The sequence below is a fragment of the Acinonyx jubatus genome, chromosome X, assembly GCF_027475565.1.
Source record: "Acinonyx jubatus isolate Ajub_Pintada_27869175 chromosome X, VMU_Ajub_asm_v1.0, whole genome shotgun sequence".
Lineage (NCBI taxonomy): Eukaryota > Metazoa > Chordata > Mammalia > Carnivora > Felidae > Acinonyx > Acinonyx jubatus.
The window spans coordinates 59,361,917-59,375,950 of NC_069389.1; the positions used below are offsets into that span (position 1 = coordinate 59,361,917).

Sequence of the window (14,034 nt, forward strand, 5' to 3'; positions counted from 1 at the left end):
CCTAGTGTTGTGGCTGTGTTTGCCTGCAGTCATGGGCATACCAGGCAGGATTTGGTCCCTGTGCTGTTAAGGAAAGAGTCTGGGGCCACTACAGGGCTGTAATTCAGCCTCTCTGCCTGGGCTGCCATCATACCAAATTGCAGGGTGCTCTCGCTCTGTTGTCCTCTGAGAGGCTTTCAGTGGTAGGTGGGGCTTATAATCAAACCATATGCCTGCCCCCATCCTTCTATTAGGGCTGCAGTAGCATTGATCTTCAGAGTACTCTTCCTGCCTTTTCCTGAGAGGTTTTTATTGGTGGGCAGGGCCAACAGTCAGACCAGATGCCTGCCCAGTCTGTCTGACATTGCTGCAGTTGCACTGCTATGTGTGGTTATCTTCTCCTCTCCCCAGGACAGTAGTCACTTTGGAGTGGTTCAGGTCTCCGTGAGGGCGGCTTACAGGGTGTCTCTTGGCAGGAGCTGCTTTGAAAGGATGCTTGCTAAGTGGGGTGGATATCCAGAATGCAGGATATAGTGTACGTTGTGTTGGCAAGATAGGCAGACAGTGTTCCTGCTGGTTCCTGCAACTGAATGGGCTATCTAGACTGGGGGCTGGGGTAGGGAGAAATGGTAACCAACAGCTCTTCTGTTCTTAGAGAAATCTCCTAAAGATCCCTGCCTCTCCTGCACACATTCTGAGATTAGTAAATAAATGTACTTCATGTATATCCCAGGCACGTTTTGAAGTGGTGCTTCTATGCTATATCTTGGCGGGTTTTTTTTGTTATGCTGGCTCTTTAAGGCCAAGGATTTCATTTCTTATTGCCCTGAGGGCCTCCCACAGCTAAGCCAGCTGAGTTTTAAAGAACCTGGCATTAAGTCCCAATGATTGTCAAAACTCACAAAGTTAAGCCCCATGGTTTTCAAAGCCTAATGTTATGGGGACCTGTCTTTCCAGTGTAGTTCTCCCTTGCCTGGGGTGCTTGGTGTGGGGTCTGCTCTTCCCCTTTTCCCTGCTTGTGGTGTTCCTTCTGTTCATGGTTAGTCTCAGTAGGATTTTGGTTCCAGACTGCATCTGCCCCTCCTACCATTTTCAACATGCCTTCCCTGTGCAAAGTCTGTTCTGCCAGTCTTCTACGTATTTTCTGTGTTAGTTGCACTCATGTGGCTATCTATGTGTGTCTGTGGGACCAGGTAAGCTCAGGACCCTCCTACTCTGCCAACTTCTCAAAAGTCTCCCACATACTAAACTTTAAAGTTAAATCTTTTACCTGGTCCAAGACAATGATTTCATCTGCATCAACCACTGTTGACAATCTGTGTGCAATGAAAATAGAAGTTCTGTGTTTGACTGCATCCCTCATGGCACCAAGAATAGTCTGCAAGTTTGACAACAAGAGTAAGAAAAAAAATCTATTAGGTAAATGTAAATTAAAATAATCATACATTTCTTAAAGGAACATATACAATGCCAATTCTGTATTATATAAACTTTATACCACTACCAAATATTTTCCCTAATGTAAATAATTACTAAGAAGAGGATAAATTGAGCAACACAAAAAGGCAAATATAACCACATTATTGTGGAAAAATTATCTTTGAGATAGGCAACATTTCTTAAAATTACAAATACTGGAAGAAGGTGGATATTTCTATACATAAAAACAAACGTAATAATGATGAATACAGTGATATCAGGAACATGTTGGTTATATTTATCTAGCCTATGAGAACAAAAATAAAATGAGGTAGGAATCAAGTAACAGGATACAGAAAATTACAAAACAATCAATAGAAAGATAGGAGACTCAAAGGGTACAGAAGCATTTGCTTTTCATTATTTCAAACTTAGAGGACATAAAGGGCAACAAAGACAACTGTGTATGTTTAACTTGAGCAAACTTCCCTTTCAAAAGTATTCTGACTTCTTTATGTACCATTGATCGATGGACACTTGGGCTGCTTCCACATCTTGGCTATTGTAGATAATGTTGTTATAAGCACAGGGGTGCATGTATCACTTCAATTAGTGTTTTTGTAATTTGGGGGTAATTACCCAGTAGCACAATTACTGGACCAGTAGCACAATTACTGGATCATAGAGTAATTCTATTTTTAACTTTGAGGGACCTCCATACTGTTTTCCAGAGTGGCTGCATCAGTTTGCATTCTGATCAACAGGGCACCTTTGTTCCTTTTTTTCCACATCCTCACCAACACTTGTTATTTCTTGTGGTTTTGATTTTATCCATTCTGACTGGTGTGAGGTGATATCTCATTGTAGTTCTGATTTGCAATTCCTTGATGATGAGTGATGTTGAGCATCTTTTCATGTGTCTGTCTGCTATCTGGATGTATTCTTTGGAGAAATGTCTGTTTATGTCTTCTGCCCATTTTTATAAATTAAAAAAAATTATTTAAATATACAATGGAAAATAATTCAGCCATAAAAAAAATGAAATCCTGACATTTGCAATGACATGCATGGAGCTACAAAGTATAATGCTAAGTGAAATATGCCAGTCAGAAAAAAGACAAATACCATATGATTTTACTCATAAGAGAAATTTAAGAAACAAAACAAGCAAAGGAAAAAAGACAGAATGAGACAGAGACAAATCAAGAAGCAGACTCTTAACTATAGAAAAGAAACTGATGCTTATCAGAGGGGAGGTGGTTGGGAGGATGGATGAAATTGGTAATGGAAATTAAGGAGTGCAATTGTTGTGATAAGTATTGAATGATGTATCAAATTGTTGAATCACTAAATTGTACACCTGAAACTAATATAACACTCTATGTTAACTATACTGAAACTAAAAATTTAAAAAGAACAAAAACCCTTATGTCATGATGAACTGAAAAAAAAAAGTGGCAAGAGGATGGAAATGGTTACACAGCAAAGTTGTCACTTCAGAAAACAATGAAATAAAGCTGAGAATGAAATGTCTAGCTCCATTTCCCCTTGCCACAGAAGCAAGGACAGCTTCTTCCCAACACCTCTGGCCTTTTTTGGTCACAAGCATTCTATAGAAGGCACGTTGAAATGGCGAGGGGCTACCTTTGTCAAAAGAATTCTGAAAAGCAAGTTTTTAGAATCCATTTTCCCCAAAATATTCAAGATTCAGAAGAAATGGGCCAAACTGCCCAGTTATAAACAGAGGGAATGACTCTGAGACACTGGCCCTGAATAGTCAACAGGGAGAGCCTAACTGAATAAAGAGCAAAAGGAAGGAAATAAGGAAAAAAGGTATTCTGACTTCTTAATGAATTCTGGAAAACATTTTTTATTACAGTATAATTAACAGTGTTTTATTAATTTCAGGTATATGATATAATGATTCAGTAGTTTTTTTTTTTGAGAGAGAGAGAGAGAGCACAAACAGGGGAGACAGGCAGAAGGAGAGAGAGAAAGACAGAGAGTGTGAGTCTTAAGCAGGCTCCATGTTCAGCACAGAGCCCGATGCAGGGCTCGATCCCACAGCCCTGATAATGACCTGAGCTGAAATCAAGAGTTGGATGCTCAACCAACTGAGCCACCCAGGCAACCCTGATTCAATAATTTTATGCACTATTCAGTGCTCATTATGATGAGTTAATCCCCTTTATCTATTTCACCCATCCTCCCACCAACCTCCCCTCTGGCAAGCACCAATTTGTTCTCTGTATTTAAGAATCCATTTGCAAAACATTTTTGCTTACTGCCTTTAAAGTATAAGGGAGTTGTGTATATATTCAGTTATACTTGGAAATCTGGTTCTAAGTATACCTAGCAGGATGGAAATAGCAGTGTGGGGCTGGGCATATATCCAATGGCTCCCTAAAGATATTTCTAAACATTGTATTTATTAAAGGAATAAAATGACCAAGAGTAGATGGTTACCCAGGAGGGAAGACCTTATATTTTACTAGGGCAGACTAAAAATTACGTGCAGGGCCAACTCTAAGAAAAATTGTGATGTCTGTGGGGACTCATTGTCCTTATTCTCAAGAACTTAAGGTCTGACATCCTACTAAGTGCTCTGGACCTTTTAAAAAAGGCCCATTAAAATTTACCAAATCTTCTAGTAACTCATTCCCTTGGTGGGGAATTGTCTACTAGCTCTTATTGGGTTATACTCTGGAAGATAATAAAGCTACATGACTGTTAGGAATTATAATTTGTGGTAAATGTGAATGATACACTTTTAGGTATACAGTTCTTGTAAGCAGATTCCTATTTTGCCTATGAATGGGTGTGGTCCTGCTTAAGGTTCCCTTTAAATATAACAAATCCTCATGCTAAACAAGCCACTTAGATATTAAACTATTTTAAACATATGGCAGATCAAGTAATATGCCCTGAAACTTAACTACACATGCAAATATTATGCTATACATGCTGTAAAGCTGAAATTAGGCATATGCTTCAACACTAGGTTTTTACCACATATTTGAGTAAAATGTAGGTGAATGGAGGTAACAGATAACATATGCCTATTTTCAGTTCTAGAGTAAGGGGATCCATTCATGAAATTGCCATTATTATTAAGACTTTTATATTTAATGCAAAGATGTTGTTATGAAGTATAATGTAGTTGCTGGGTAGTACCATGACATCAAGTGTCACAACATCTTGTGACTGCAAAACATCTTGGTGCTGCAAAACCTTTTTTGTGAAATGAATATAAATTTATACTACCACCACAGGCTGTGTGTGCCTGACTTGTACTACCAGTAAGTTGCTCCACAATAAGTGAAAGGCTTTCTGGTGTATACTGTCACAATAATTTACACGACCTGTTTTCATGAGTGTTAAGTGGCAATGGCAGAATGACTAAAATGTTTTTCCTTTGCAGCAGAGTAGGCAAGTCTTACAAGCTTTTCAAGAGGCAAGGATGATACAACAGTCACACGGTTCTAAAAGGAGACACTTTTGCAAATGGACTTAGCAATGTGATAGTTCAATGCAATTTAGCATTCTTGATAGTTATCAATACTTGCTATATAGGGGAAAAGGGCCAGGTATTTTGCTCTATACTACCTCCTACTGAAGTTCATTCAGAATACAAAAGAATGTAGCCATTCTACTGAAACTTCCAAGGAGAAAAGTTAAGCATTGAGAATTGAAGAGCATGGCATTTTCATCATCATTTACCTCTTCAGTAATTGAATCTAATGATGAAGTGGCTTCATCATAGAGAATGACTGGGGGGTCCTTCAAAATGGCTCTTGCAATTGCTACTCTTTGCTTTTCTCCTCCTGGTAAAGAAAAATTTAGTTTAAGGATATATAACATAACGACATTTTATGTTTCTAGTATTTCCACTGGTCATAACCACCAAGTAATGCCTTTAACATTTACCTCTACTCTGATCACTGTTCATTTTACTCAGTTTTAAGAGTCTAAGTTCATATATGATATCCTTTGATAAACTATACACTCTGCTCTGGAACATAAATATAATTCTGGATTCTGACTTTGTGGCAGGTAAAGAGAAAAAGAAGTAACAGCTTTGATTCCACAATTATTCCTCTCACTGTAAATATGCTCATTACATATGTTACTTTATATTACTTCCCCATTGACAGCATCTCAGAACAATTTCAATATTAGAGAACTAACAAAGACAAAACTAAATTCAATATCTGAAACCTGGAATCTTGGAAAACAAGAAACTGAATATCTAAATGTATTTCTTGGGGTGCCTGGGTGGCTCAGTCGCTTAAAGTGTCTGACTCTTGATTTTGGCTCAGGTCATGATCTCATGGTTCGTGAATTTGAGTCCCACATCAGGCTCTGCGCCGAGAGTGCAGAAACTGCTTGCCCTTCTCTCTCTCTCTCTGCCTCTCCCTTGTACCTTCTCTCTCTCTCTCTCTAAACAAACAAACAAACAAACAAACAAAGGGGCACCTGGGTGACTCAGTTGGTTAAACATCTGACTCTTGGTTTCAGCTTGGGTCATGATCTCATGGTTCACGAATTCAAGCCCTACATCAGGCTCTGTGCTGGCAGCACGGAGCCTGCTTGGGATTCTGTCTCCCCCTCTCTCTGCCCCTCCTCTACTCACACACTCTCTCTCTCTCTCTCTCAAAAATAAATAAATAAACATTTAAAATAAAACTTAAAACAAATAAAGAAATAAATTTATTTCTTAACAAAAAAGTACCATTCAGCCAATATTCTTCTCAAGGATTTTTTTCTGGAAGAAATTACTTTTATTGCACCCTTCAAAGTTAAAGGTATATACTCGATACCTCGTATTTCACCTTAGTTACTTGCTATGGTCTCTAGAAAAGCAGAATTTTAAAACAGAAAGGAACAGAGACCCAGAAAGGTTTACTGGGTTTAGTCAAGGTCACAGAGCAAATTCCAGTGGAATCTGGGCTAGACCTGACTCCCATGCCAATGCTCTTCCTATCATAATATGCAAGCCCATATTTATTCCTAATATACTCTAGTGAAAACAAAGCAATCTTTTCTTCCCTTACTGGGAAGGGAAGTAGGTCTAAAGTCATCAATCTTACACAAAACTATAGTTGGAAATATAGAAGATGATGTTTTGCTGAATATGCCCCTCTTGGCTTCTTTTCTGTTATCCAGTAATTTATCAATGTCTGAACAAACTTGTATTTTTCAGCTTCAGTAACTTCTTCAAGAAGCAAGCTCTACCTATTTAACTGGTACAATTTATATTTCTTCTGCAATTATTATTTCCAACCAGTAAAGGGAGTTCCTTATGTCTAATACTAGTACATAAGTTTATATTTATACTATCCACATTCTTCCCCATTCAATAAGATCAAAATTCTCCTACGAAAGCAGGCATCATGCCAGAACTATCTGCTTACCCACCTGGCAACTCAGTGGCAGAAAGCGCCTAAAAGAAGTAGATACTCAGAGGAAGGACTAGTTTAGACATGCCTCCCAAATTTCAAGCGGAAACCAACTCAGTTTCAATTCTATTCAATAGAATTTTGGAAATTGAAGAAGAAACATTTGTTTGTTCCCTACCATAAATATTAGCATAGACATTAAATAATACAAATGCTCACTCAGAGAGGTCTAGCTGTAAGGTGATGGGTATTAGGTAAGAATACAATTTCTTTAGCCATTCTTACTCCCAAAGGCATGCAGATAGGAAAAAATTGATTGGAAAATGGCATGTGGCATAACTATCTGAAGCAGTCATATATTGAGAGGCCTAGTTTATACTACGTGAAAACTTGTATATCTTTAGAATTAGGCAACTGGACAGATCATCTGGAGGTGGTCTGGTTAGCTGGACACTACTACCGTTAAGAGCAATGGTAAAGTGTAAAGGGGGACTGGAATGATGTAAGTATCTTATACTATCAGGTGATAATCAAAAAAAAACCACTACAGGGGCACCTGCGTGGCTCAGTCGGTTAAGCGTCCGACTTCAGCTCAGGTCATGATCTTGTGGTTTGTGAGTTTGAGCCCTGCATTGGGCTCTGTGCTGACAGCTCAGAGCCTGGAGCCTGCTTCAGATTTGGTGTCTCTCTCCCTCTCTGCCACTCCCCCACTCATACTCTCTGCCTCTCAAAAATAAACGTAAAAAAAAATTAAAAACACTATAAACCAACCTAACTTGAAAACAATCTTTGCTTAACATTTCCTAAACCTAGATCAAAACTTTCTAATGGACTGCAAATTCCTTGAGAGCAAGTCCGTTTTTGCTTCATCTTTTTAACTCTTAAATCATTTAGCATATTAGCTTGTACATAGTATGTACCTAATCAATGTTGTGAATAAATGAAGCCAGTTTGTAATGAAAACGAATGGGGACTCATTAAAATTCATGGAGTATTCTTCATTTTCTTTTCGCCTCACCTCCATCCTTAATCTACACATTTCCTCCCTAAATTAAACTAGAGTGGAGAATAAATGTAAAGGGTATAGTGTGTTTATATGAGTTACAGTAATACTTTTAGGCATTAGATAGCATTACACTTCTGGAATTCAAATAATTTTTGGTGAAAAAATATTTTTATGGATCCTCCAAAAAATTCAGTTTTTTTGTTAACGTTTATTTATTTTTGAGACAGAGAGAGACACAGCATGAATGGGGGAGGGGCAGAGAGAGAGGGAGACACAGAATTGGCAGCAGGCTCCAGGCTCCGAGCCACCAGCCCAGAGCCTGACGCGGGGCTTGAATTCACCGACCGTGAGATCATGACCTGAGCTGAAGTCGGATGCTTAACTGACTGAGCCACCCAGGCGCCCCAAAAATTCAGTTTTTATAAGATAATGATTATTAAACCTAGAAATCTCATTATTAAACACTTAAATAGAAACCTACAAGCCCCAAAATTTACTTGATCACTGAACCAACAAGGACATGAAAATGAAGTTAACTGTAAAGAAACTACAGCAGTTAAGTATATCAAGTGTAAGGAAGTCTAAAGCATTGAAAACATCCCGTAACAAACTAGGAAATTATGATGAGATACACTATTTACTATAAAATTACTTTTCCCTACTCTTAGTACTTTCTCAGGTGAATAATAATCTTGGCTTTCCTTTAATATTAAAATTATGGATAATAAGTTAACACCGATCTGAGCACATATCAGTAATCTACTATTAAGTACTTACCGTTTGCAGCTGCAAGTGAAAACAAACAAAAAAAAACATCTGCATGACTTGAGAAGTTATTTCCAACATGCTGAATTATTTGCAGTGATGGCTGAGACCTTGTTGAAAGTGACTGGATGAGCACTCGGTATGTACTCTGTCATTACATTTTCTAGAAAATAGCTCTACACAATGGGACAAATCTAAAATCTCTGATTACCTGAAAGTTTGAGTCCTCGTTCCCCTACTTGTGTATCATATCCATGTGGCATTCGAAGAATTGAATCATGGAGTCCAGCTAATTTTGCCACTGCATACACTTCCTCAGGTGAAGCATGGATGTTTCCATATAAGAGGTTGTAGTAAATAGTATTGTGGAAGAGGACAGCATCCTGGAGCAGATTTATGTATACATACATATACATGTATATTCATTATAAAAAATTCAAACAATTTAGTAAAGACATAAAGAGTAAAATATAACCCCTTTATCATCCCCCTCATCCTTGCAATCCCATTTCCCTCCCCAGTACTAATCACCATGAACAATGTGTTGAGTATCAATCCAGATTTTTGATACATTTATATGCCATACACTTCTTTTTTCACATAGGGGAGTCATACTGTATCTATATAAATATATAATTTTATAAATTGCATTTTTCACTTAACATACCCTGGAAATTGTTCACATCAGTAATCCCACCTCACTGTTTTTAATAGTTGTATGATACTAACAATGTATTTATTTATTTCTCTATTGATAGACATTAATGTAGGTTCCAAATTTTTGCTACTACAATGTTGGAATAAAATAGCATTACATACAGGACTTTGTGCACTTGTGTATTTCTGTAAGAAGGATTCCTAGGAGTAGATTGATGAGCTAAAAGGGAAGCATACATTCATCCTTTGAGAGTACTGCCTGTCTTCCAAAATGCTCCAACAGTATACACACTTCAACCCATATTTTATGAGTTTGTCAGGTCCCTGTTTTCCCAACAGGCCTGCATATTAATAAGTTTCAGTTGTTGCTACTTTTGTGGGTAAAAATTTGCTTTTTGTTTAAATTAGCACTTCCCTAATTACTAATGAGGCTGAATATGTTATATGTTCCTCAGAAGCTTTTAAACTTGACACAGAAAACAAAGGATTTATACACTATAGATATTTTTTGGAGAAAGTTCACTGCAAGCATTCATTTGATATTTCATCTTATTCTGACTTAGTCTCTAAACGGTTGAAAGGCAACAGTTAGTAAAATGAAATAAAATGGCTCCATTACTTTACCTTAACCAAGATAATTAATATCTTCTTTAATATCACAATCAGCCCCAGAGTTTCAGGTATTACTTCAAATAATATTTTAAACATTTTAAGCCAACTACTAATATAAAAAAGTTCTTATATTGAGATGGTACTTAACCCCAATAAGCTTGAAGTTCTATAAAAAGAAAATACTTATTTTTAAATATTTTATATTCAGAAGAGTTAATAAATGCTATCTGGAAACTTTGAAAATTCAAAAAATATGGTAAAATAAAAATTAATTAAATAATCCATAATCCTATCATGTAGTGATACCTGCTATTAACATTTGGTGTGTTTTCTCCTTTCTCCTCTACTTAACATGTATTCCTTTAATATTATAAAATTGAGATTTTATATTTTGCTTGGTATCCTCTTTTTCAACAAACTTTTATCTGAGTATTTTTCCATGACACTCAATATTCTTTACAAACAGCTCATTTATAAATGGCTTTTTGTCACTTGATTCTATGGTGATAATTTAACCATCTACTTATTGTGTTGGATATTTACACTGTTTTCAACTTCTGTTATTATAAATATGTTTTTAACTTCTGATATTAAAAATAATACTGTAATGAACATCTTTGCATATAAAAATCTGTTCACATCTCTGTTTATTTCCTTACTAAAACATCCTAGAGGCAGAATTATTGGAATAAAGGATTTGAATATTCTTCTGGCTCTTGCTGCTTGTCAGGAAAGCTGTATACTTACACCAAACACCAGACTAGCCATTTTACACAGCCTTGCCCAAACTGCACATTATGAATTCTAAAATCATTGCTGACAGGTGAAAAATGGTATCCCATTGTTGATTTAATTTACATTGGTAAGGCCTCCAGTGAGGATCAGCATCTTTTTATTAACCATATATATTTTCACTTGATATACAGTTTAGGTTAGTGTTTCTCAACATAAAGTCTATTATGAATTGTCTATATCAGAATCATGTAGGAAGCATATTCAAAAATGCAGGGTTCTGGGCCCCACATAGCCTTCCTAAACTAGAATTAAGGTGTGTGAAAGAGCTGGAATTTCAATAATCTCCCTAGGCGATTCATACACACTAACATTTGGGATTCTCAGTGAAAAAGAGGGAGGACGGGGCAGAGTGGCATGTGTCAGATCACTTACAGACCTTTTATAAGCTACATATCCCTGTCTGATCCCTTTCTTACAGTTCTCCTAGGAGTTTAATTCAGATTCTAGTCTGAAACTAGTTTCCGGGTCTCTCTGTTGGCTTTTAGCATAAGAAAAATTTACATCCTATAAGGCATCCTTGTCTTCTCAGATTTTGCTCAGAATTTATTTTTCCCCTAAAGTCATTCAACAAATATTTTGTTAAATGCTTGCTATGGGTCAGGCACTGTAGGTGGTTCTAAGAAGTCAGTGGTAAACAAGGCATAAACATGGAAGCAGATAACCAAACTGCTTTTCTAAGTTTTATAAATTTACTACGTTGGGGTACCTGGGTGGTTCAGGCGGTTAAGCGTCCGACATTGGCTCAGGTCATGATCTCACGGTTTTTGAGTTTGAGCCCCCCAACTGGGCTCCGTGCTGACAGCTCAGAGCCTGGAGCCTGCTTTGGATCTGGGTCTCCCTCTCTCTCTGCCGCTCCCCCTCTCGTGCTCTATCTCTCTCTCAAAATTAGATATTAAAGAAAATTTTATAAATAAATAAATTCACTATGTCAAAAACTGTTCAAAATTATAGTAATAGCTTTAAATTACTGAGCATTACATGATCGATGCTGTGCTTAGTGCTTTATAGATATTATCTCTAATCCATAAAAATTCTATCCCATAAGACAGATGGTTATTATCCTTACTTTAAAGATAAACTGAGGACCAAGACCACAGAACTTACAAGGGTTAGAGCTAAGGTTAGAATCCATATCTGTCTGATTCTAGTATGGGCTCTTTCCATTATATTATGCTATCTTTCTAAGATCTAAAAAAATTTTTTCCATCATTCAGATTTTTCATTCACATTTTTTTAAGGCTTTTTGGTAACCGAATTTACCTGTAGGGTCTAATGCTTCCTACTTAGTTAGCAATATACTCTTTGGATTCAAATTATTCTAACAAAAATCTACCAACCCAGTAAGTTTTTCCCCAAATAGGTTTTCTTCCTTTTTTAAATACCTGAGGTACTACTCCCACTGCCCGCCGAAGGCTTTCCAGGCTCACATCTTGTATATTTTGACCAGCAAGGTAAATGTTACCCTTTTGAGGCTCATAGAAGCGAAACAACAGCCTTACTATTGTGCTTTTTCTGAAATTGAAGACAAGGAAAGGTTAATTAGCTCTTACTGGCATTAGGGAATCCCTGTTTTAAACCACTGTAATCATTTTATGATAAAGAAAAAATATTACATTGGGAATCATCAATCAATGATGTAGAATTTTATAAATAACTAAATTACCCACCCTGACCCACTACCTCCTACAATGGCCACTTTCTTTCCTGCAGGGACTTCAAAAGATACTCCATCAAGGACTTTCTGCCCCTCAACATATTCAAAATGCACATTATCAAAGACCACCGTAGATGTCTGTGGTGTGATCTGAATGGGAGATGCCATTGCCTTGTCCTAGTAGGGAAGAGAAAAAAAGCCAGTTTATATACCATGTAGACTATAGCTATGTAGACAATTTTCTAATTCACAGAAAAAGGGAAAAAATGGGGAAAGAGGAGGTTTATAAGTAGTGTTAGACCACTTCCAAGCATGCTTTTAAAGTTTTTTTTTTTTTTTTTACTCCTCACTAAGGTCAAGAACTCCTAAATATTTTGATTTTTGAGCAATTTTGGGGGGCAGGTAGAGGGATGGTGGGCAGGGGAGTAAGGAAGTTTAGGACATGAGGAAAGGCAATCACACATTTTATACCATTATTAGCAAAAGTAAATCAGGTGCAAGTACAAATAATTCAAGTTAACAAAATTTAGCTTCTAGGTATAATATTCTTTGCTAACATTGTAAGGTTTCTAAACATGGAAGTAAAAGCTATAACAACCTCTTAATACACATCATAGCCCCAATTCCTGCAAAAAAGAAACTGGTTTGCTAACATGGTGATGTAAGAATATTCCCTTAGAATAATCCTATTAATGGGATGATGCTCACATGCTGTTTAAAAGGTACTAAATAGATTACTTACTTTAATTCGAGTGTCTACTTTGAGTAGAGTAAACAAGGTGTTCATATCTATCAGTGCTTGTCTAGTTTCTCTATATACAGTCCCCAGAAAGTTAAGGGGCAATGAAAGTTGAAAAAGCAGTCCATTCACCATTACTAGATCTCCAACAGTAAGGGTACCTTAATATGTAGTTGAGAGAAGAAAAAAAAGGTATTTTAGATGTTATAAACTTTTCCAGCTTAAGATAGAGAAGTTTATTAGTCTGGAATATAATATTCTATAACTAAAATAAATTTTAAAAATTTATGCTATAATTTTCATAGCATAAAATGTACATAACCAGTAACTCTTAAGGTCTATGAAAATTTAAAAGCATTTTAATTCATGATTTAGCAATATAGAGAACTTGATATAAGTGGAATGGGAACCACCTACCCATACACTATACATAATATACGCACACAAAAAAAGAATGGTTTAAGTGAAGATAGAAATGGATGGCTAAATATCTCTCTCCTTTATTCCTAAGACACTAGCAAGTTTCTTTGCAATGTGAAATAGAAAAAAAAAATTTAAGTATATATTAAAAATTGGAACAAATGGGTATCATGATTGGGAATGATAAACCATATATTAAGGTCACAGTGAATGAATAAATCTTAACTGAGCGGGCAGATTACAGAAAAGAGGCAGAGACATTATTTACTTTTGAAATGTTTTGCAAATGTAAAATTAATATAAAGATTAACTTGTAATTGTAAAAAGAATGTGTGGTGCATTTTAGTCCTTTGGACTAAACACTAAATTAATTACATTGCTTTCCAGGTCTACAAGAGAAATTAGAAATATCAGATGCTAAAAAAAGAATTTATTCCTGAAAGAATCAATATGTAGCCTCACAAAATGGATAAACAGTAGTTCTAATTAATGAGGGAGCTAGCGCTAAACTTGTAGTGTCAAACAAAAGGAAGTTAAAAAAAAACATTATTATACAATTAAGAAAACACATTCTGATATAAAAAGGAAA

General features: G+C 36.3%; 1 protein-coding gene across 1 annotated transcript in view; it reads right to left on the reverse strand.

Annotated features, from left to right (window-relative positions):
• ABCB7 (ATP binding cassette subfamily B member 7) overlaps positions 1–14,034 on the reverse strand; it is a 144,338-nt gene that overhangs the window by 20,992 nt on the left and 109,312 nt on the right. The window contains exons 10-15 of the mRNA XM_027053786.2: positions 13,029–13,186; positions 12,300–12,463; positions 12,015–12,144; positions 8,780–8,951; positions 5,119–5,222; positions 1,250–1,357 (exon numbers count right to left, since the gene is read on the reverse strand). Coding sequence (XP_026909587.1) covers positions 1,250–1,357; positions 5,119–5,222; positions 8,780–8,951; positions 12,015–12,144; positions 12,300–12,463; positions 13,029–13,186 — 836 coding nt within the window. The remainder of the gene's footprint in view (positions 1–1,249; positions 1,358–5,118; positions 5,223–8,779; positions 8,952–12,014; positions 12,145–12,299; positions 12,464–13,028; positions 13,187–14,034) is intronic.